Source organism: Myiozetetes cayanensis, unplaced genomic scaffold, assembly GCF_022539395.1.
Source record: "Myiozetetes cayanensis isolate MyiCay16 unplaced genomic scaffold, myiCay2020 scf13, whole genome shotgun sequence".
Lineage (NCBI taxonomy): Eukaryota > Metazoa > Chordata > Aves > Passeriformes > Tyrannidae > Myiozetetes > Myiozetetes cayanensis.
The window spans coordinates 6,634,031-6,655,316 of record NW_026086937.1 but is presented as its reverse complement, the minus strand read 5'-3'; the positions used below and the strand labels follow the sequence as shown (position 1 = coordinate 6,655,316).

At 42.3% G+C, this 21,286-nt stretch overlaps 2 protein-coding genes across 3 annotated transcripts; one reads left to right on the top strand and one right to left on the bottom strand.

Annotated features, from left to right (window-relative positions):
• Positions 1 to 1,265: 1,265 nt before the first annotated feature.
• On the top strand, positions 1,266 to 6,614 carry MRPS22 (mitochondrial ribosomal protein S22). Its single transcript, XM_050308052.1, has 8 exons — positions 1,266 to 1,369; positions 1,509 to 1,672; positions 2,413 to 2,577; positions 3,571 to 3,714; positions 4,183 to 4,266; positions 5,239 to 5,384; positions 6,075 to 6,183; positions 6,439 to 6,614. The coding sequence occupies exons 1-8, from the start codon at positions 1,279 to 1,281 to the stop codon at positions 6,529 to 6,531; spliced, it is 996 nt and encodes a 331-aa protein (XP_050164009.1). The 5' UTR covers positions 1,266 to 1,278; the 3' UTR covers positions 6,532 to 6,614.
• A 402-nt stretch (positions 6,615 to 7,016) lies between these two features.
• On the bottom strand, positions 7,017 to 19,978 carry COPB2 (COPI coat complex subunit beta 2). 2 transcript variants are annotated; one of them, XM_050308050.1, is made up of 22 exons: positions 19,803 to 19,978; positions 18,544 to 18,681; positions 18,215 to 18,301; positions 17,213 to 17,339; positions 16,807 to 16,955; positions 15,539 to 15,685; positions 14,697 to 14,796; positions 14,423 to 14,565; positions 14,019 to 14,218; positions 13,590 to 13,700; positions 13,250 to 13,338; positions 13,063 to 13,169; positions 12,648 to 12,791; positions 11,914 to 12,044; positions 11,407 to 11,614; positions 11,066 to 11,176; positions 10,296 to 10,510; positions 9,932 to 10,024; positions 9,672 to 9,852; positions 9,493 to 9,561; positions 7,805 to 7,897; positions 7,017 to 7,364 (listed from the first exon to the last, which is right to left on the bottom strand). In XM_050308050.1, the coding sequence occupies exons 1-22, from the start codon at positions 19,803 to 19,805 to the stop codon at positions 7,269 to 7,271; spliced, it is 2,742 nt and encodes a 913-aa protein (XP_050164007.1). In that variant the 5' UTR covers positions 19,806 to 19,978; the 3' UTR covers positions 7,017 to 7,268. The 2 variants fall into 2 exon arrangements, with proteins under 2 accessions (XP_050164007.1, XP_050164008.1); XM_050308051.1 differs by having other exon boundaries at positions 7,805 to 7,894.
• Between the last annotated feature and the right edge of the window lie 1,308 nt (positions 19,979 to 21,286).

Sequence of the window (21,286 nt, the reverse complement as noted above, 5' to 3'; positions counted from 1 at the left end):
AGTTTCACACCCCACTAAGCACTGTCTGTAAGAATGAAATTCTCAACAGAAGATACAAACCAGCCAGAGAAAATAAACTTCAAGTAATAATAAACTTTCAACCCCTTGAAATAGACCTACTTAGAAGAAATCAGTTATTGTCTGATCATAGAATCATAGAATGGTTTGGGGTGGAAGAGACCTTAAAGATCATCTCTTTGCAACCTGCTGCCTTTGGCAGGGACACCTTACACGAGACCCATCCAGCCTTGGACACTTCCAGGGATGGGACAACCACAGCTCCTTGGGCAACCTTTGTTGGTGCCTAATCACCCTCACAGGAAAGATTATTTTCCTAATATCTAATTTAAACCTACTCTCTTTCACTTTGAACCCTTTTCCTCTTGTACAGTTTCAGTGGAATACCATACCCCTTTCAACCGCAAGCTCCGTCTTCATTAGCTCTGATCTGACATATTTAGTTTATATTTATATATTTACATATTTTACATATTTTATGTATTTTCCTTTCTTTACAAACGCCTCAACTCCACCTTTTTCCCCTATTACTTTTTTTCCCCGCTGAGGGAGGAATCCCGCCAGCCCGCAGCCCCGCTCCGTCCCGCCGGCGGCTGAGGGAGCCGCTGCGCCCTCGCTCGCCCCTCGCTCCCGCTGTCCCACAACAGCAGGACGGGTTCCCTCCCTAACTTGCCCCTCACCTCCGCCTCGGCAGCGCTTTAATAACACAAACGCACTGGGGAGACTTGAAACAACGAGGTTCTTACCCTTTCCCTCGGAGAAAACGCCGAGGGACCGCGTGTCTCCCTCAGGCGGGGCAAACGGGGATTTGTTCAGCTTGGGTAAGAGGAGACTGAGGGGACACCTCATAGCAATGTACAGCTTCCTCATGAGGGGAAGCGGAGGGGAGGGCACTGATCTCTGCTCTGTGGTGACCAGTGACAGCACCCGAGGGAACGGCATAAAGCTGTGTCAGGGGAGGCTTAGGGTGGATGCCAGGAAAGGGTTCTTCCCCCAGAGGGTGGTCGTGCACTGTAACAGCCTCCCCAGGGCAGCGGTCACAGCACCAAGCCTGACGGAGCTCAACAAGCGTTAGTACAACGCTCTCAGGCGCAGGGCGGGATTCTTGGGCTGTCCCGCGCAGGGCCAGGAGTTGGAGTCGATAATCCTTGCGGGTCCCTTCCAATTGAGGATATTCTGTGACTGCACGACTCCATTTCCCGGCGCGCCCCGAGGCGGGCGGAGCCGAGGCGGGGCGGGGCGGGGCGGGGCGTGCGCAAGATGGCGGCGCTGGGAGCGTGGGTGCGCTCGGCGGGGCTGCGGGCGCTGTGGGGGCGGCACGCGCGGCGGGGGCTCGCGCAGGACGCGGGCGGTACGTGAGGGGCGCTGAGGGGAGGGAGGCGGGACGGGCGCGGGAGGAGGGGGTGGCTGTGGCCGTGACCGTCCCCTCGCCCCCCGGGTGACGGCAGGTTTGCCCCCCGGTTGACGGCGGGTTTTCCCCCCGCCCGCAGACGGAAAGGCCAACGCCAAGCCCAGGCCCGCCTTCACGGACGAGGCGGTCCAGGCGCTGCTCTACAAAATGACGGGGATCGACCTGCACAAGGTGTTCCGGCCCGTGAAGAAGGAGCTCAAGCCGCCGCAGTACAAGCTGATGACCGAGGCTCAGCTGCAGGAGGTAGGCTGCTCTGCTTCCTTCGGAACCGAGTGTTGGCTTTAATAAAAGAGCCTGTAACAGCTCATACTTCTGTTTCCTTAATTGCTGCTTTTGGAAACATTTTGGTTTCTTTCCATTGTTTCAGGTCATTCCCTTACATAGTGTAAAAAGCAATGTTTCTTCACTTTAAATAATTTGTTTTGTTCAGTGTTCCTCGATGTTTATGCAATAGGAAGGAAATTGGATGCTTTTTTTCCCCCCTGAGTGACAGCTTCTCTTTATTATCCCGTTATGCTTCCTAACTGTGTTAAATGTTTTATCAGATATTTAAATTATAGCCCTGGGATTCCTTTGACTACTGTCTTTTTCCTGTGCTCTGACTTGGTTTGGGGTGACAGAGAGGCCTGACTTGAACCTGTTCTGGAGCCACAATCACAGCTATACACAAACTGTTGATTGTGGTTTATGATCTGGGGGAAATTTACGCTGGAAAAATACCTGAAATAAACGTGGTGTTTGCAATTTGTCCATTGAAGTTTTGGAACTATCTCCAGCATTTTGCCCACGTTTCAGAACTGGTAAATTGTTCACCCGTGACTCATCCACCTGGAGTTTGAATTAGTGTCTCACCTTCTCTCAACTGACGGAGAAAAAAAAACAACCCTCTTCTAAATGAAAATCTTTGTTCCACAATTGTATGTTAGCTTTCCAACAGGATGATATTTTTAATTGTAAAATTAAACTACTTTTTGTCCCCCAAGGCCACAAGAAAAGCCATTGAGGAAGCTAAAGAAAAACTAATCATGCCCCCTGTTTTGGATGAGCGAGAGCCAATTGATGATGTCTTAGCAGAAGACAAATTTCTTGAAGGAACTGAAACTACAAAATATGTATTTACAGATTTAACATACTCCACTCCACATCGTGTAAGTAACACAATTGACAGTATTAATTTGTTTTCAAAATAAGCCTTTAGGTTTTAATAAAAACTTAATTATATCAGTTTGCAAAAAAGGCTGAGGAGTTGTAAATTTAGTCTGGTACGAGGTAATAGAGAAACATATATTTCTAAAAACTTGCTTCTTACTCATAATGATAAATTATATTCTGTTACTCAAAACGAGGCATGAGGGGAAGCTGTGGGGTAGTTAGTTATTTTATAAGCAGATGCTTGTGATATGTTAGGAGTGCTGAGTTCTTCCATGTTTCCTAGCAGCTTTCTGTGGAATTTGGTTACTTAGTACATAAACTAAATATGTACTGAAGGTGGAGCTACTTCACAGTAGCAAAAATCTGGTGGAAAGCTGTGCAAATGATGGATGAATTCATGGGAAAGCTGTAAAGAAACAGTTGTCAAGTAGAATTTTTGAGTATGGGGATAGAGTTTTCTTTGTCTAGTGAAACATCCATATGGTCATTAAGTACCAGTAGTAAGAGGCTGGAGAAATTCTTAACAAATAGTTATGACTCTAAGAAGTCTCCATGGTTCAAACGTGCATATAGTGATGGGCCTGTGAAAGGAATTGCACCTACCTCTGAAACAAAGGTAAAGAAGTGCCAGCCACTTGCATTTCTAATTTCATTCTTAAGTGATAAAATCAGGCCAGCAGCAAGGCTAACTGCCTTGTCTGGATATGACTGAAGTTGTTAATCTAAACTTCACAGAGCTCTAGCTTTTAGTGTAGGCACATGCACAGTAAAATGGAGGTGCAGATGTAGCACTTAATTAGCAGGTACTAAGGCAGGAATGATTGATCTAGCACACAGCAGCAGTCAGTTAGAAACTGGCATTATTAGTGGGAGTTCAGGTATTGAAGGGCTTTGACAAATAATCTTTTTTTACAGTGGTTCTGGCTATGAAGACAGAAGGCTTTGGGAGATAATGCCCTTTTTTTAAATTTATATTACCTTATTTTCAGGAACGTTTCATTGTAGTTAGAGAACCAAATGGTGTGTTAAGAAAAGCGACCTGGGAAGAACGGGACAGAATGATCCAGATATTCTTCCCAAAGGAAGGGCGCAGAGTTATTCCCCCAGCGCTATTCAAGGACGAACACCTTGGGGTAAGTTCCTCCTGAGTTTGAAAAATGATTGTTTTTATTTACTTGTGCTCTGTTACTGGGCAGAGGAGCTATGAATAAGGCACTCCGAGTATGTGCTTTAAGGTGCCTAAATTCTGTTTTGAACAATTGCTTATCATTGTGACTTTGTTAAAATACTTACAGGGAAGTTCCAGGTTAGGTCCAGGTAAATCCTGGATAGGTGTAAACAGTGTGTCACACTAGAATTCCACATTTAATTGTTATGCATTGATGAAACTGTACATTTAATCTGAACATGTGAACTGGTGTTTCAGAAACAAAAATCGAGAAACACTGTATTAACATCAAGGCAGTTATGGCACATCTGTGCATTTTATCTTTCAGTTAAGGGGTTACTGACTGTAAGTGTTGCTCAGAACAGAATGCTGGGATTTTGGAGAGTTGGAATGGTGTGATGCACAGTCTCCTGAATTTGAACTGTTGTTTCAGAATGTATTTCAGCAAGACCGTCATGAGGATGTCCTTAACATGTGCATTGCTCAGTTTGAGCCAGATTCAGCTGACTATATCAGAGTGAGTTCACTTGTCATTTTTCTAGTAAAAAAAAAAAATAAAATTAGTGAAGAACTTTAGGGTTTGTCTTGTAAACACAAGTATTATCTGGGGGCTCAAAGGTGTTGGTCACGGGTTTTCCCCTCCCCATATGGATTATCAGTTATCCCTGTGATGAGTTTTGGGGTTTATTTTTATGCAGAAAAGTAAACCAGGATTCTGTTTAAGTAATTTTCAACAGGATAGAAAAATACTAAATATGCAAAAAAAATAGCCTTTATGTATTAGGTATTTTTATTATCTAAACAGAATTGATGGAAACACCCATAAGTGGCCATGGGCTGATGGAGTCATGGTAACTGCTCTGTTAGGACTTAAAAGGACCAGTTAGATAACTGAAAGTGCACTTTGAGAGAGAGTACTCTACACAAAGTATGACTTTTGACAAAGACCAGGTGCAAAAATGTAGTTCTAGCTGAATTACTTAAAGTTAGTAGCTGTAGCTGCTGATAAATATGTTAGTGTACAGTTGCTTTTAAAATGTTTACTACTCTTTACACTGTAATATTCTCAGGTATCTGAGAAATTGTAACTTCTGTTAGATAATTTTTCAAGCACCTTTTCTTTGAACTACAGTTTCCCCTCTTTGCTCTAGCGTTTTTCTCCTTAAAGAGCAGATTACAACTTGACAGCAGTGCACTGGAGGTTAAGAGGTTATGTCCCTGCCTCCCCAAATGCTCAGGACAGAACTAGGATTTATCTTCCTTTTCCCATAAAGATGTCTGTGCCTAAGTACTGAGAACTGGTCTGTCCCAGTGTTACCCTGAATTACAACATGCATAAGGCTTTAGGGTAGCATTGTTTCAGTCTGTGGCTTACTCCTGCACTTCAGGGAAAGAGAAAATAGACTAAAAACTAAGAGAGAGGCAGAGGGGAAGAACTGCCCTCAAGCTCCAGTTGTGTGAATGAAACCAAAACCTCTCCTGGGTGTAGGTTCATCATCGGACTTACGATGACATTGACAAACACGCCAAGTACGACCTGCTGCGCTCAACAAGGCACTTTGGAGGGATGGTGTGGTACCTGGTCAACAGGAGGAGAACAGATGGCTTACTAATAGATATGATCAACAGAGACCTGTAAGTGGTGTTTGACACTTACTGATTCTGCTTATCTAAACAAATAGAAAACAAGCACCACTGTTCAAAATTAGTATTTCTGTAAGATGTGGAAGAGTTTTCACTTGCATGAACTCTTAAGCTGGCTCTAATTGTTGGCTGTGTAGATGCTGTTAGCTCTGTGGAAGGACTGATTACAGTCCAGGAAGTTGTAGGGTACTAAACTAAGTTTCTGCAGAAACTGACCTTTTGTAGCTGTTGGGTTTTTGTTTCCCATGTAATTGTCAGAACACTTTCAGCTCTGGCCAGTGCTGATTTTAAACATGCAAGTTATTGCAGTCTGTGTTCTGAAGTTCCCCTTTGGCACAGTTGCTCCACTGTTTGCTATGGGGTAATTAATTGTATTTTACAGACAGATTTCAGGTGTGTTACTGCTGAGCAGGGCACCAGGCTTCCACTGCACTCTGGAGAGATTTAGATACTTTTCCTGGTGCACTGTGGTATTCACATGCTTCTGGCCTCCCTTCTCATGAAGGGGCTGCCACAGATGATGGGATGGATGCCCATTTCCCTGTTTTCCATGTTGCAGTGACTGGATACTCAAAAGCAGCAGCCTGTGGTGTGCAAAATACATCACAATATACACTTCCTCTATATACTCTTAATTACTACAAGACAGTGATTGCTACAAATGAGCCTTTATTTTTTTAGGCTGGATGATGCTACAAGTTTAATTACACTGTATCATATGCTCCATCCTGAATGTCAGTCAGCAAAAGAAGCTAAAGAACAGGAACTCAAAGGAATGGATCTGATCAAGGTATGCTTTTCTGCTTTAAACTACTTAACTACAGAGGAGAAAGCTTTTAAACAGCACAACCCATTTAGTAGCCTAAATTTCTTACTTTAAGCAGATATTTAACTAGAACTGTTCTGCATGGCATGTTGGGTGTTTAATATATATATATCTGCAACAGGATTTCGGCTGTAGGTGGCTGATCTGCCACTGGCATGATGATATCTCATTATGCAACTCTGCTGTTAACTGTACATTAATCTCCTGCCATGGTTGCAGGTATTTGTGAAAACTGAATCCCAGAGAGAAGGCTACATCCAGCTGGCCCTGCAGGCTTATGAAGAAGGAATGGCTACTTCTACAGCTTCATGAAATAAGCCTCAGTTCATCCTAAGTTTTAAGTCTGTTTATAAACATTCTCTGTACAGGATTCCACAATAAATACTTTAAACCGACTGTTCTAAATTTTGTTTTACTGAAATATGCAAGAATCATTACAGCAGTTTATTATTTTGAAAAGGTCTGTAAATGAACTTAGAGCAGTCATCACGACTTTTGTTTTTGGTGACAATATGTCCTGAATTTAATATTTTAATGTTACATCTTGAGTCTAAAAGAATTGCCCACAATTCATTTTAGTTATTTTACTGATTGTTACCAAACCCAAGCCCAATAGCACAGTGAACACAACCATATACCCCAGTGCATATGCTGAGGAAAGTCAGGCTAAAACACCAGTGTTCAGCTATTATGCTCCTGTTTCATGTATTTCTAATATACACTACTGAAGCTGGGTTATCCTTAAGAATGGCACTATTCTCAGTAGAATTACTAGTAAATGGAGATTTGAGGAGAAGAATGTTTAAAGGACTTTATTGAGTTGCTTGAAAAATGAAAACATTTGTTAGTAGACACTGGAGTTTATGTCTTGAAATTCAACGTACTGGAAGCTGATTCTCCTCGTACAATTGCTGGGTCTACACTTCCTCCTACATGTACATGGTCCACTTGTGGTATAAAAATCAAATTAACTTGGAGCACATAGTCCACAGATCTTCATTCCTTGGCTTGGAGTAACTAACTGATTTGGTCATCTAAAAGAAGGATGTTCACTCATCTAAGATCTCCTCATCCAGATTGATATCTGTGGTATCAATATCCTCCAGATCCAAGTTATCTAGGTCATCTTCCAAGTCCAGCAGCGTCTAGGGAAAGAAAAGACCAGATGAAGGGGTTACTACTATGGTTCCATGTCAGCCAGCTCATATGATGAATGATTCTGCAGGATGTCCTTGCACACTCTGCAGGCCCCAAGCCATGGCAGTGGTGTGGAACAGGAGTGCCAAAACAGGCTGCAGAGGGAAGCTCTGTGCTTGCTAAGGGAGCATCTTTCATGAGGTGTGGCTTTTTAACATGTTCTGATCAGCTGGGTTTGAACTTCACCCTTGTACCCCCCAGGGTGCTGAACTGCTCTGTGTTGCTGTGTGTGGTTTCTGCACCCCACAGCAAGGGACCTGTACCCTGTACTGGCCTAGGCTGGCCAGTAACACAGACATTTTCCAATGGCTTTGTTCAATCACATTGAAGGCTTTAACATAAAATTAGTGCTCATAGTGCTCCCCTTCATAGAAATATGTTTTGGTACCTTCTGATCTCTTGGTGGAAGTATATCAGAATTCTGCAAAACTGTCTTCATCACTTCTTGTTTAGGAGGGGGAACTGGTTCTTCAGCCTTCTTCTAATGACAAAGAAATTCCTTTAGTTCTTTTCAATTTTAATTCTTCAACAAAAACAAGTAGACAACAGCAAACCTATAATCCTCCCCTCCCAGTGGTTCTCTTCCAAGGTTTCCCTCAGCATTTCTTCAGCCACAGCCTGCCAGGGTTCCAGTCCTCACTCCCCTGGAGACTGCCATGTCCCTCCCCAGTTTATCTGAAGCAGTTGGAACTGATAACAGTTCAGTTGGAACTGAACAACCTTCAGAAAGTCTCAGTGCATGTCAAATACTGAAGTGCTGTTAGTGACTGTAAAGGTCCTCAGCGAGACAGATTAGGTTACTTGAGATGGTGACAGCAAATCTTAGTACTGTTGCTGGGGTTTGTGTACCCTGTAAAGGTTTAACACTTCGTCTTCTCACTTTGCTGCTGCACAAATTTTGTATTAAGATAATTCATCAGTATCATTACTGAAGCAATGCTATTCAATTAATTACAGAATTAATCAAAACACAGTTATCTCCTGCTCTGTAAAAGACAACTGTGGCTTAAGCCTTCTATGCAATCATTAGCTGAATGAAAAGATACACTTCTAACAGTGGCCTTGTCTTCAGCTTCTAATGCAAGCTAATTCTCATTTGTTTCAGGTAACTTTTGCAATGTTTATCATCTTTAACAAATGTGCACAGAAGTTTGATTTTAGTTTAACGATACTTGCTTTGATACACAGCAAGCAAACAGTCACTACAGCTACTTGAAAGTAGGCTGACTTCTCTGAACTGACACTGATGCTTTGTAGTGCATCTCCTAAGAGGAAAAAAATACAGACAGAATGGGGAGTTGTGGCTTTTCTGTTTCTTCCTCAGTTTCTGATTTAAGTTCTAATTTTAGATGTTTATAGTGTCAAAGAGCTGTGCCTCTTCAAGAAACTCTCATGTTCTCTGATTTTCATGAACAAATGTATTGGACGTGAACAAGAACTGGAAGTTGTCATCTTCTGTTTGAGCTCTGAAAAGCATTTGAAGTGTTTGTTTCAATCTCTATGCTCATTCCTTACACTTAAGTTGTGTTTTCTGCATAAAAATTGGACAACTGTGGTGGGGCAAAAAAAATCAGTTTGTTACTTCAAATATTGATTAGAACATTTGTTCTATGATTCCTAACCAGTCAGTTATGGAATAGTGTTATTCCATAACACTATGCAGCACACTAGTGGAGAACATAAAGCATTTTTAATTGCTGTAACACATAAGAGTTTCCAGGTTCCAGCAACTGAGCTTTTAGAAAACCATCTGCAGTCGGGGTGGTGTTTGTATGTGCAACTGAAATTGGTTTACTCTAGGATGAATTCAATAGTGAGACTCCACAATCACTCACACTACTAAGGGTGACCCAGGGTATGGAAGCACACAAATAATTTCACAGTCAAGAAGTTATTAGTAGTTACAGACGCAGATAAGAAGAATCTGAGGCAAACAACATGGAACTCAGCTGCAGCTCTTACAGTCAAGCCAATAAGAGCAGTAATTTGTCCATTATTGGTGAAATATTCCCCAGGGTAGATTTACCACCAAATAGCAAAGTTGTCTCTTAGAATTCATCACTTAGTAACACTGACCTGAGACACCATTACTCCAGAAGGCTCAAATCCTTTTGCTTCTTCAAGCAAGTTTCTTTCTTCATTTGGCTAAAAGTAAAAAACCAACACAACGTGTATGTTTAAATGTTAAATGTTAAAGCTCATTTCACACAGCACCGAATGTTTTTCTTCTAGAGACAATACAAACTCCCACTCACAGTGACAAGGGGGTATTCCTTGGCCGGCCGCAAGTCAGCCAGGCTTTGTTTCACATATTCTTCAGCAACAAAAGCTTCCTTTAATCCAGGGAAAAGGTTCTCATATTCTGTAGGATCAGCAAGGGACTCAGCAGCTTTTTGATTGACTTTTGAGAGGTTTTCCCGCCAGAGTTTAACAACCCTGGAGATACAAACAGTATTTGTTACATTCAGCTAATTCTGACACCACCATCTGCACTCTGAATAGGCTTAAAAATTACCTGGAAACTTGGCTTGGCAAATATGTCCGTGCAAGGAAAGCAGCTTCTGGGAGACGCCCGGTTTTAATCAGGAGTTCCAAACAGGAATCAAGCCTAGAAGATTTTAAAATGTGGTTTTAACCAATGAATTTATTAAAGACAAATTCCTGTATTAGATTAGCTGTTTATACTATGACATTAAAGTGCTTTCATTTCAGATTTTAAATCTAGCAGCCATCATAAAATAGAAGCAGCTTTTCTGAGAGGGTGCCCACCTCCAACCTTCTCCGTCAAAGTTGGCTGTAGTTAACCACTTGGAGAACCTGAGGTACTTTGAACTTGGGAAGGCAGAACAGAACAATCAGAATCTTCGTTTGCTACTTACTTTCCCTGCAGGAAGTAGCTCATAAATGCCACGTTATTCTTGCCATCTTTCTCTGCTCCTTCAGCTAACTTGTTCACCATGCTGGCATTTCCTGAAGCTGTGGCCAGGAGCAGCAGCCCTCCATAGTCTTGTGCGTGGTGGAGACATTCCTGGGCTAAGCCAAACTGGCATTTACTAATGGCAAGCTCTGCAAGTTGCTTCCATTTCTGTTCTGACTAATTGCACAAAAAGGGGAGAGGGAAGGAAAGAAAATAACAGTGTTTAAAGATTTGCAGAGATTCAGTGTGCAAGTGTAAGTTTACTGATGTATCCCATCACTACGTTGTCTTCCCTTTGAGGTCCTGTGATTACTGCAGCTTCACAACACGACACAGTGAGTTTTGTAAGATCATTACACAGCTATACCATTACATAAGATAAACTGTGTCAGTAAACATGGAGGTGGGAGGTAGGAATAGCTTTGGAAATTGGCCTGAAAGCCTCAGCCCTGTCATTGCTCCTCTTGTTGTTAAGTACTGGAGACCAGGGCTTGGTTCCTGGCCCAAGTTCTGATTCTCCAGGAGTTCCTGTAGCTTTCTGAGCAGACAACATTCTTCTGTCCCCATCCCACAGCTTAGATGCCTTTGAATTACAGGTAGAAGGGCTTCATCAACAGTTGGAGGTGTTTCTGTTGTGCTCAGGGAGCTGTACACACCACTGGCTTTTCTTACAGGGCCTCTCAGATTGATGCTAACACTCAGGATCAGTATCCCCAAAAAGGATGTATGTACCTCTGCTTCCACTGCAAGCTGATATGCTATTTTTAACTCTCCGAGCTGAAGAGCAAGTTCAAAACGATGCTCTGGATCTGTAGACACTGCAAGAGCTTGTTGTTTGAAGCCCTGAAAGAAAAATCTCTAAGTTAGGCTGGGATCTGTCAAATCAAACAGCATCCTAGATGTTTTAACAAAAATACTCCCAACAGAAGGTTACAGTATTCTCAAATAAATACAGATAATTAACAAGAGTTTATGTTTACAGATAACATGACTGGGTTTTCCTTAGCAAACTCAATGAAAAATATGAATTAACTGAATTATTTAGTTTGATAACTAAGAAGTAGTTTTCTTGCCTGTTTTTCAAGGAAATGTGCAACTCTGGTTCTCTGTTCTTTTGGAATTGTGGGAAGAACTTTGTCAGCCATACCAAAATCTCTTCTCATCACAGCAGTCTGATATTCAAGCACCGAGACCAGCAACGAGTAACTAACAATGTTTAGCTCTTTATCACCCAAATAAAGCCGGTTGTCCTTGGGGATATACCCCAGAAGATACATTGTTCTGAAACAAAACAAAGAATAGTCATCTTCAACAGATCCACTATAAAACAGTCTATCAAAAACCCTCCAGTGATTCTTATGAGAGCACTCACACAGAATATTCTACTTTTACTAGATGTACACTTCCACACAGCACTGTTCATTCCCTCCACGATTACATCACTGCCCCAGAACACACATCAGCATGGCAGAGAAGAACAAGCTGTAGTGCACAGCAAGCAGGTGAACAAGGTTTACCTTGTACTCACCTGACTGACAGAACCTTTAACACTCGCTCAGTAACCTGAAGCAGCGACTCACCTGTCCAGATGGGCAATAGTGACAATCTCTCCTCCGACGTAGTAGTTGAGTCTGTTCACAGAACTGGTGTAAATAAAGCAGTCACCCACCCACAAGCCTGTTTTCACAATCTCCTGAATCTCACCGAGAACCTGCAAAGATTGGTAGCAGAAAGATTACTGCACTTGGAAATTATACTTAACATTCTGTATTGACTAAGTAGTTGGGCAAGTTGCAAAAGTAAGTTTAGATACAGATTAGAAGTACATAAATGATGATTTTGTTTTACAAAAATGCTACCTTAATTCTTAACTAACTCAATTGTAAATCTAGGAAACAAGCACCAAACTAAGCATTGAGCAAGGCAATCAGAGACAACTTTCCTCCTGAAATTTTCATTTCTGACATTTCACAGCACGACATTTTTTCACTTCTAAATCTGAATAACATTTAAAAACTCGAAAGTTGCAGGAAAAAGTTTAAGCTAAAACACCCAAAAGCATGTTTTAAAAACAACCTCTGTAACTCTGTGAGAACAGTAAACAGGTAACTTCAAACTGGGAAAACTCTCCTCTGGAACCCAAAGAAAATGATGAAGATTGTTCCCTCAGGCAGACCTACCGTGCAGTACTCTAAAGTCTGGAAACCATGGTTTCAATAGGACTGTGTTAACCACTAAGTCTGCCACACTCTGGGAAGACCTGCTTCTACCATCTCGAATCTTATTCCACTTTTTAAACACAAGTTTTAAATACCTCGAAGGCATCTTCAATTCCATCTTCAGTGACACCTTCATGTGTTTCTTGGGCTGCTGCTACTTTTTCTGACAGGTATTTCAGAATGAAGAATGACTCCTCTGTAGCAATGCACACAAGCTCACCCGAGTCAGACCAGAAAATCTGTATCATCAGAACCAACGACAGCACTTTTAGACACCTCAGGTTAAGAAAGGAGGATGTGTAAATTAAGGTTAAAACATATTAACTCTACAAGCTTTAGGACTTGAAAAGCCAACACATACAGGATTTTTTTCTTCTCCTGCTGTATGATTGAGATAAACTTTATGATTGATAGCTTGGCTTCATTCAAGAAAATCAGCAGTTTAGTAAACAAATGAAAAATCAGTAAACACAGACAGGTAAATATCCTCAGTCCCAGGTAGAAACTTACGTGTTTGGGCTGAATTTCAATTCTGCGAATCAGTTCTGTGTTTTCCCAGTCATAGAATGCCAGGCCATTAACAGATCTGACTCCCAGCAGAAAGCCACCATAGATGCCTGCAAGAAAATAAAGGCAGAAGAAATCCACACTGTGCAAAAAATGCACCAACATATCTATTTTAAAAGTAAATACTTACCTTCTGCTCCAAAATCAGGTTTGAACGACTTCTTCTCTTTGAAATTTTTAAATATCTTTACGACACTGTTGCTCTCCCTGATTGCATATCTAAATAGGGATTAGATTGTAAGAAAAAAACAAGATTATCTGGTTTCCAAAGTAGCAAATTAATAAATCATAAGCTGCTACAAAACAGCTGCATTTGAATTATCTTCTATAACTAGCAGAGTGCTAGAAATAAAAATTTTAAAGCAGCCCAGTTATTGAAAGTTCATTGTCCACACACGTTTTAGTCTTCAGGCCGGTTCACTGTTTGCAGCAGCAAATTTAATACAGAGGAAAAAATGTGCACCACTTACTCTGAGGAATCGTGTGCCCAAACAAACTCCTGTGCAGACCCAAAGCTCTTGTTTCTCAGAGCCATGGCTGTGTAGATGATGTACTCCCCATCACCACACACCACCACGAACCTGGAGCGTGAAGATGGAATTGGTCAGACATCTTTGTTCACTTAAACAGGCATCATCAAGAAGGCAAATTATCTAAAAAGTGAAAAGCCCCCATGCCCAATATAATCACTGCAAATGCAGAGCATGAGCTTTATATATTCCTGAAGTGTCAAGGAGCTGTAATTTTCCTGCATCATGTTTCTGACTACTTGCTATTCCCTCTTCCTTCTGGTCTCCACTGAGCAGCTCTTGTACCTTGCATGCCCTTCTTTTATTTTAGCCTATCTGTCAACAAAAAAACCCCCACAATTCAAGAGAAGTGATAAAAGAAGGTATTACCGTCCATTAGGGTTGTGCTGAATGGTCTGGGGATAGATTTCACAGCTCCCCATATCCTTCACAGCCAGGGGCAATCTCTCTCCATCTTTGATTTCAGCATCTCCCATGGCTTTCAAGTTTGCCTGTTGGACTTCAGAATGTTTAGCCCAAATAATTTTTCCATTTGCATCCATGGACATGGCAGGCTCTTCACGACCAAGCTAGAAAGCATAGTGTAAGAAGGTGGGTGATGGAAAGAACACATTGTTGATTTTCTTTTCAGTTGAAAATATCAAATGAAATAGCCCATCTCTGTCTGAAACCGCCAATTAAAATGCAAAACTTTCCATATTTTACAAATTACCCCAGAATCAGAAATCAGGTGCTCTGCATCATCATTTCTCATTTCAAATCATGAAGGGTACCTTGACAATGATGCTGCCCTCATCATATCCCAAAGCCACGTTATTGGAGCCTCTCAAGCTGGCCACACACCACACCCTCTCCATGCCATAGTTCAGGGTGCTCTCCAGGCGGTAGGTGCTGGAATGCCAAATGCGGACGGTTCCTACGGGAAAAACAGATGGATGCCTTTCCTTTCCTCCCAGTGCAAGGGCAGGGGGTTGCAGCCCCACCACAAGAAGAGTTCTCCCTTGAGTTCTTTCCCTGGCCTTTGTAGAACAGAAAACACAAAATTACCGTCCTCGGAGCCCGTGATGATGATGGGCAGCTCCGGATGGAAGCTGACACACGACACGTTCTGAGCGTGTCCTTCCAGTGTCTGCACACAGGTTTTATTCTGCAAAAGAGAATGAGAAGTACAGGTACAGAAAATGAACACATAGCTACATTTTAACCTTCATTTCCTAAAAAAATCTCCCCCAAATGCAAGATTTGCCTGAAAATATATTTCTCTAGATTTCTTCCATTTATTTCCAAGATGCTCAAACAACAGCATTAACATATTAAAAATTATGCCTGTACTGAGATAATTTCTCCTGCCCAGAAGAAAATATTTATTTCCCTAGACAGAGATGTTTTCCTCTATTTTCAGATAAGCTTCTGCCTAGAAAATATGCTTTCCCAGAGCTGTGCAGCACAAGAGATTAAAGTAGCACAGAAAGCTGAGTTCGCTGCAAAAAAATCAGAAAACAAGGAAGGATGAAAAGAGTTGATACATGAACAATATTTACACAATATTTACACTTGAACATAAAAGAGGAGCATGTCAATCCACAACCATGAAGCCTAAAAGGCAGGGATTGATTATGTTACAAGAAAAAAACCTAATGCTAACAGCAGAAACCTTATGTCAAATTTAATTTTACGAATTGACTTTGAGGTTATTTAAATTCAACAGCAGGATTTCTCAAGGGTTACCAAATTTTTTTTAATTAAATACACGTCCTGAAATATTCCCCCCTCACTGTCCTTTTTTTCCAAGGAAAAATGAGGGAAATCTGTGGGTTTATTCAAACCTAGCCACTGGTGTTTTGCCATGGCAGCCTGCACGAAGGTCCCTGAGGGGTCTGAGCACATACCTGGTAGTCCCAGATTTTCACCAGCCGGTCGTCAGCCCCGGAGATGAGGTAGGGCTTGTCCCCACCGCTGTAATAGTCGATGCAGTTCACTCCTTTCTCGTGGCCTTCCAACGTGAAGTTGGGAGAGGATGATCCCAGCTGCCACACCTTCCCAGGAAAAGACCCAACAAAACCCCAACCACATGGAGTTACTGATCTTTGGCCTCCAGGTCCAGCTTGCCAAGCAGAGCATGCATCCAGGTGTACAAGTCCAAAGAGAAATAGTATGGAATTCCACAGGCACAGTCGCTTTCCCCAGGTAAGGAGTCTCAACAACTGCTCAAACTACCAGTCCTTCCCCCCAAATAAAAACAAAAAAAACCCCCAACATGCTGACCTGCTCATACCTCTAAACAATAGAATTGGTTTCTTTCAACTTCTTTGAAAACATAAAACCATATAAAGCACTGTCTGTAAGAAGTAGTACTTGTTTATGGTATTAACTAGAACATCAAGAAAAAGCAACAGCTGTGCATACACAGGTTGCCCTCACCTGGCTCCTGAATTTAATGTTTTCCCAGTTATATGAAATAAATAACAAATCTTATGTTAAATGAGGATACCAAATAAGTGCAAAAATACTGCTATTTTCTGACATTTATCACATCAAATCAACATTTACGTGCACCTGATCTCAACATCTGAGGACACTTAAAACCAAAACTGGCTTCTTACAGCCAATGTACTGTAAATGGGAGGAAGTATCACTGCTCAGGTGCTTGTCAATCTATAGTCCCAGATATTCAGTTATAGTTTCACAGCAAATCAGACTCATCAGGGTTTTACCATGAGAGGGCTGAGTGCACCTTTGGAAACAATTCAACAGACAGCCAAGGACATGGAAGTAACACCTTTACCAGGGTTTTGGGTATTTTTCTTTTTACTGCACAGTTAAAAGCCTTTACCCACTTTATAGGTTTAATACTCTCAAACCACTTACCGACAGTATAACCATTACTACTCTCTGTATTTCTGTGTAATCCAAATCGAAAAGCAGCACTTCAAAAAGTTTAAAGAACTACATTTCAGTGATTAGAGGTGACAGGTAATCTGGTAAATTTACTGAAATACTTACTAAGTTGACCAACATTCAGGTCTTTGCTCAATTAATATTCAATTCTTGCACCTGCTTTTAAGGATATTGATGCACTGTCCATACAGGATTATTGGTTTGTGTATACTGTTAACTACTTCCTGACTAAAAAAATCCCCAAATACAGTTTCTTTACCTTAATTGTCCTATCCAAAGAGGCACTGGCAAACTGATTATTGTCTTTCGGGTTTATGACGATCTGCATGACATAATGGGTGTGTCCTTCAAACACCTGAGAACAAGACCATTTTTTATCCCAGTCCCAGAGTTTAATGAGCATGTCATCTGAAAAAAACCCACAAACAGCAAAAGATGTTTAAGTGAGAAGGCTATTTGCTCTTCTCTGACATGACCATAAGCTATTATATTTTAAATTTCAGGTGCAGTTGATATTCAAGCAAAGAAACAGGAATGCAACTGACAAAGAAATATCAGAGTGACATCTGATTCCTGTTTCTGCAGGAAAAGGAGGAAACAGAAGCCTAAAAGTAGCTGGTTATGAAATATAAGACAAATATAAAAATATGCCAAAGGGATCTTACCACTGCTGGTCAGTATGAAGGGCTGTGTGGGATGCACAGCAATGCAACGGATGTAATCAGAATGGGCCTCAAACATGTGAACCCTTTCCAAGGTGTTATAATTAAAAACTCTGATTTGCATGTCATCCTGTGAAAGAGAAGGAAAGCCACCATTAAAATAAGGCTCTCTGGACAGTGCACCTTCTGTGCAATGCAGGGGAGCTAGAGAAAATATTCCAGCACTAAAGAGCCTCTAACAATAAAATGTTTCAGAAAATGTATTTTCTGCACATCGCTAATGATAAAAATTATGTTTTGATTTAGAAGTCTACAATACCCGCTGTATGTCCCAAGACATTTAGGAAGTGGAAAAAACTTCAGCCAAAATTAATTTTTAAAAGGAACTTGGCCACAGCAGCATAAAACAATAAAATGACAAGAAATTTTTACTCTGTGTATAGGGCAGAAGATTAGGACAAGAAAATTGAGTCAAAATTATTTAGGCATTACCTCAATTCAGACAACAAAAATACTCTTCCATCAAGAAAAACGTGCTGCCAACATTAGAATAAAACTATTCCTCTCAAAGTAGACTCACTGAATAAAACCAGAGTTGTTTCTAGAGGTGAGCAAAACTAAAAAATTTATGACCGAGAACAAAAGCAGAAAGCAACTTCTAATTCATCTTACCTAGGATTGTCAACATTTTCATCTTAAAGGAGCACCAGTAATAAAGTAAAAAAGTCAACACTGGGTGCTGACTCCATTGGCAGCAGAAGTTGACTCTAGATCTACTCTGTACTACCTGCAGAGTTAGTCACGTTATCAGGCTGCTCTCTTTTGAAATGAAAAGTTTAAGCTTCTAAGCTCACTTAAAGGAGCACATTTCTGGGAAACTGTAGTGAAGTTCTCTTCTAGGAATTATGTCAGATTAGATTATTATGTGATGCACAAAGCAATGGCATGAAAATAAATCAGAGGAAGTACAGCTGCACATGGAATCACAAGAGGACAGTGTCTTACAGCTCCAGTAACAACCCAGTTCTTCCTCGCCACGAATTTGGCAGCTCTCACAGGCAGGTCACACACTTCGAAATTCTTCACCAGAGTCTGAAAACAAAAACAGTAAGTTTATAGCACAGGAGAAAACACAAGTTTTGAAATCAGCTCTTTGTATTTTCTTAACAGTGCCCACTATGCTGCCTCCCTGTCTACTAATATAGTGACTTTCCTAATCAGAGGAGAGCAGTGACAGTGATTTAAGATTCTTGGATAAATTCAATTTTCCAGTCCTAGATCCACATCTGACAGTTCTGAAGATTCCATAATAAAGGCAAACCAAGGCCCTTCACCTGTGTTTCGTGGTTCCAAACACAGACACTGCCATTGTAAAGGCTGGCCAGCATCCATGGCTCCGTGGGGTGCAGGTCCACGCTCTTCACCCGGTCGGAGCGAGCCGTCAGCTTCCGCTTTATATCCAGTCGGAGAGGCTGGGGGGGGAAAGAATTGGGAATATCCAGTTACTAAACAGAAAACTGGCACAGAAATACCACGGGAAAAGGAAAGCTGAAGTTAGTTAAACCTCAAAGTAAAAGGATCCAGTCTCGCTTTTCAGGCAGACAGAAGGCTACCATTCTTTTCTATCCACCTGCTTATTTGCTTTTGCAGGGAAGCATCACATTCCCACCAAAGGCAATGGGTCCATTAAATTCAATTTTGTGAAATTCAGAATTTCCTCATACTGTAGAAAGTATCCCCAGCACAGTAAAAAATGAGATGCACTGCACATCTTCCTGGTGTCCCAGAACTACCAAAGCGAAGCAAAGCAAAGAGAACCTGCTCCTAATACAAACTTTAGAAAATTAATCTTCCTGCTACTTCACCTGAAAAAAGTGAAGTAGGAAAGCCAATTATCACAGCAAACCACAACAGGATTTGCCCACTATGAATTTATTTCCATTCGCAATTCCAAAATTCAGTTTTAGAACAGAACACTACATTGTAAAAACTGAGAGGAGAGAAAGTTTAAGTCTTTCCCTTACAGAGAAGGCCTTGACCTTCAACTTTCATCACTGGAAATGCAAATCCACAGTATTTAAAAGGCATGAAGTCTAGTAAAATGATTTTATAAACTATTGGACACATTACAGATTGATTCAGACGCTCAGCTGAGCTCACTTAACGCTGCTGACATTTTATCTCATAGGAAACTTAATGGATGATATCTGATCAAAGAACGCTGTGTTTAGCGGTGGGATAATATCACTAAAACCTGCAGTTTACATACGTTAGACACGGCAGGGATAAAAAAATTCCCAGTTACCATGCAGCACCTGCGCGTTACAGACACGACACGGTGGCAGAGGATGGATTTGTGGTTTATTTCTCCTGACACAAACACGACGCGCTCGATTCCGTGCCTATTCGCGGCGCTGCTCAGCCCTGCAGCCCCTCAGGGCTCTGAGAACCAGAGCACGGGGTGGGCTGCTCGGTGTGTGTGTGACCAACACCCCGCGGTGACCCCGCGCTGCTGCTCCGGCCCCGCCGCCCCCCCGCTGCCGCTGCCGCTGCCCCGCGCCGGGAGCCGGCACAGGGCGCTGCCCGCGCTCACCATGGCCCCGCTCCCGCCGCGGCGCCCCCGCGGTGTCCCTGCGGTGTCTCTCCGGTGCCTGTCTGTCCCTCCGGTGTCTGTCTGTCCCTCCGGTGTCTGTCTGTCCCTCCGGTGTCTGTCTCTCCCTCAGGCTCCGCCGCGCCCCGGGCAGGTCCCGACCCTCCGACGTGGAGCTTCCGGACCCGCCGCTCTCGCGACAGCGGCGCGAGGCCTCCCGGCGCTCGCGAGGCCGAGGCGCGGCCCCGCGGGCTGCCGGGAGATGTAGTCGCTGTGTGAGGGGATGGGCTCGGCCGCCCTCTGAAAGAGGAACTTCTACCTGATGTCCAACCTAATCCTCCCCTGACGCAGCTTCACGCCGTTCCCTTGGGTCCTGTCACTGGTCACCCCAGAGCCGGGATCAATGCCTGTCCCTTCGCTTCTCCTCATGAGGAAGGTGTAGATTGCCACGAGGTTTCCCCTCAGTCTCCTCCAGGTTGAACAGATCAAGTGCCCTCAGCCGCTCCTCATACAGCTTCCCCTCAAGACCCTTCACCGTCCTCGTGGCCTTCCTTTAAATGCTCTCTAAGAGCTTAATGTCTTTTTTATATTAAGCTGCCCTAAAACTGTGTCTGATCAGTGTCCCCAGCCACCGTCCCCTGTGTGACCTTGGACCTCTCCCAGAGACAAAGACACGAGCCTGGTCAGTCCTGCAGACCCTGTGAGAGGCTTTGTGACACATTTCTCCTCTCCTTAATCATTTTGTCAGCTAAAGCCACTGCAACCCCAAACAGCATCGCACAGGAACACGGGGAACATGAGGGTTTGGGAAGCACCAAAGCACAAGGGAATTTCTCTCCCAGGGCTGCTGCCAAGTTGAAGTTCCACCTCCAGTTAAAAATTACATCCCCCACATTTCGTTGTATAAAGGAGAGGAATAACATGGACCATATTTATACTCATTGGGATTCAGTTAAAGACAACTCTCCTTTCGAAAACAAATGTTCACCTGGGAATTAGGAGCCCTGTGTGTTTGTTCCCAGAGCAGAACAAGAAGGATTACACTGACCTGGAGTGATTACAGTCTGAAGGACATAAACAAACAAAAAGGAGAGAGACAGAGATGTTACTGCAATTCTTGTTGTTTTCACTCCAAGAGAGCAAAGGCAGAGAAGATAGATAATTAAAATGCAAAAAACCACAAGCTTGATGAGAAGTGAGAAGAGAAATGCCTGAAGCAAGAGAAGGAGCACAATGCTGTCAACTGTTATGGGTGAGTTTAGACTTTCAGATTTCCTTAAGGCTTGCTTTTCACTTTGAACTCATCGTGGTAATGATTGTAGAATAACACTGAGAAAGTTTGAGTGCAGAATTTCAGGATGCAGAATCTGGATAATCTTGCTTAAAAGTAATGATTTGAGTAAAATTTATGACTTCTGAGTCTAGTTCACGGCTTTTAGGCAGCTGAGGTGTAACAATGAAAGAAGAGATGTATAGGAAAGATACCA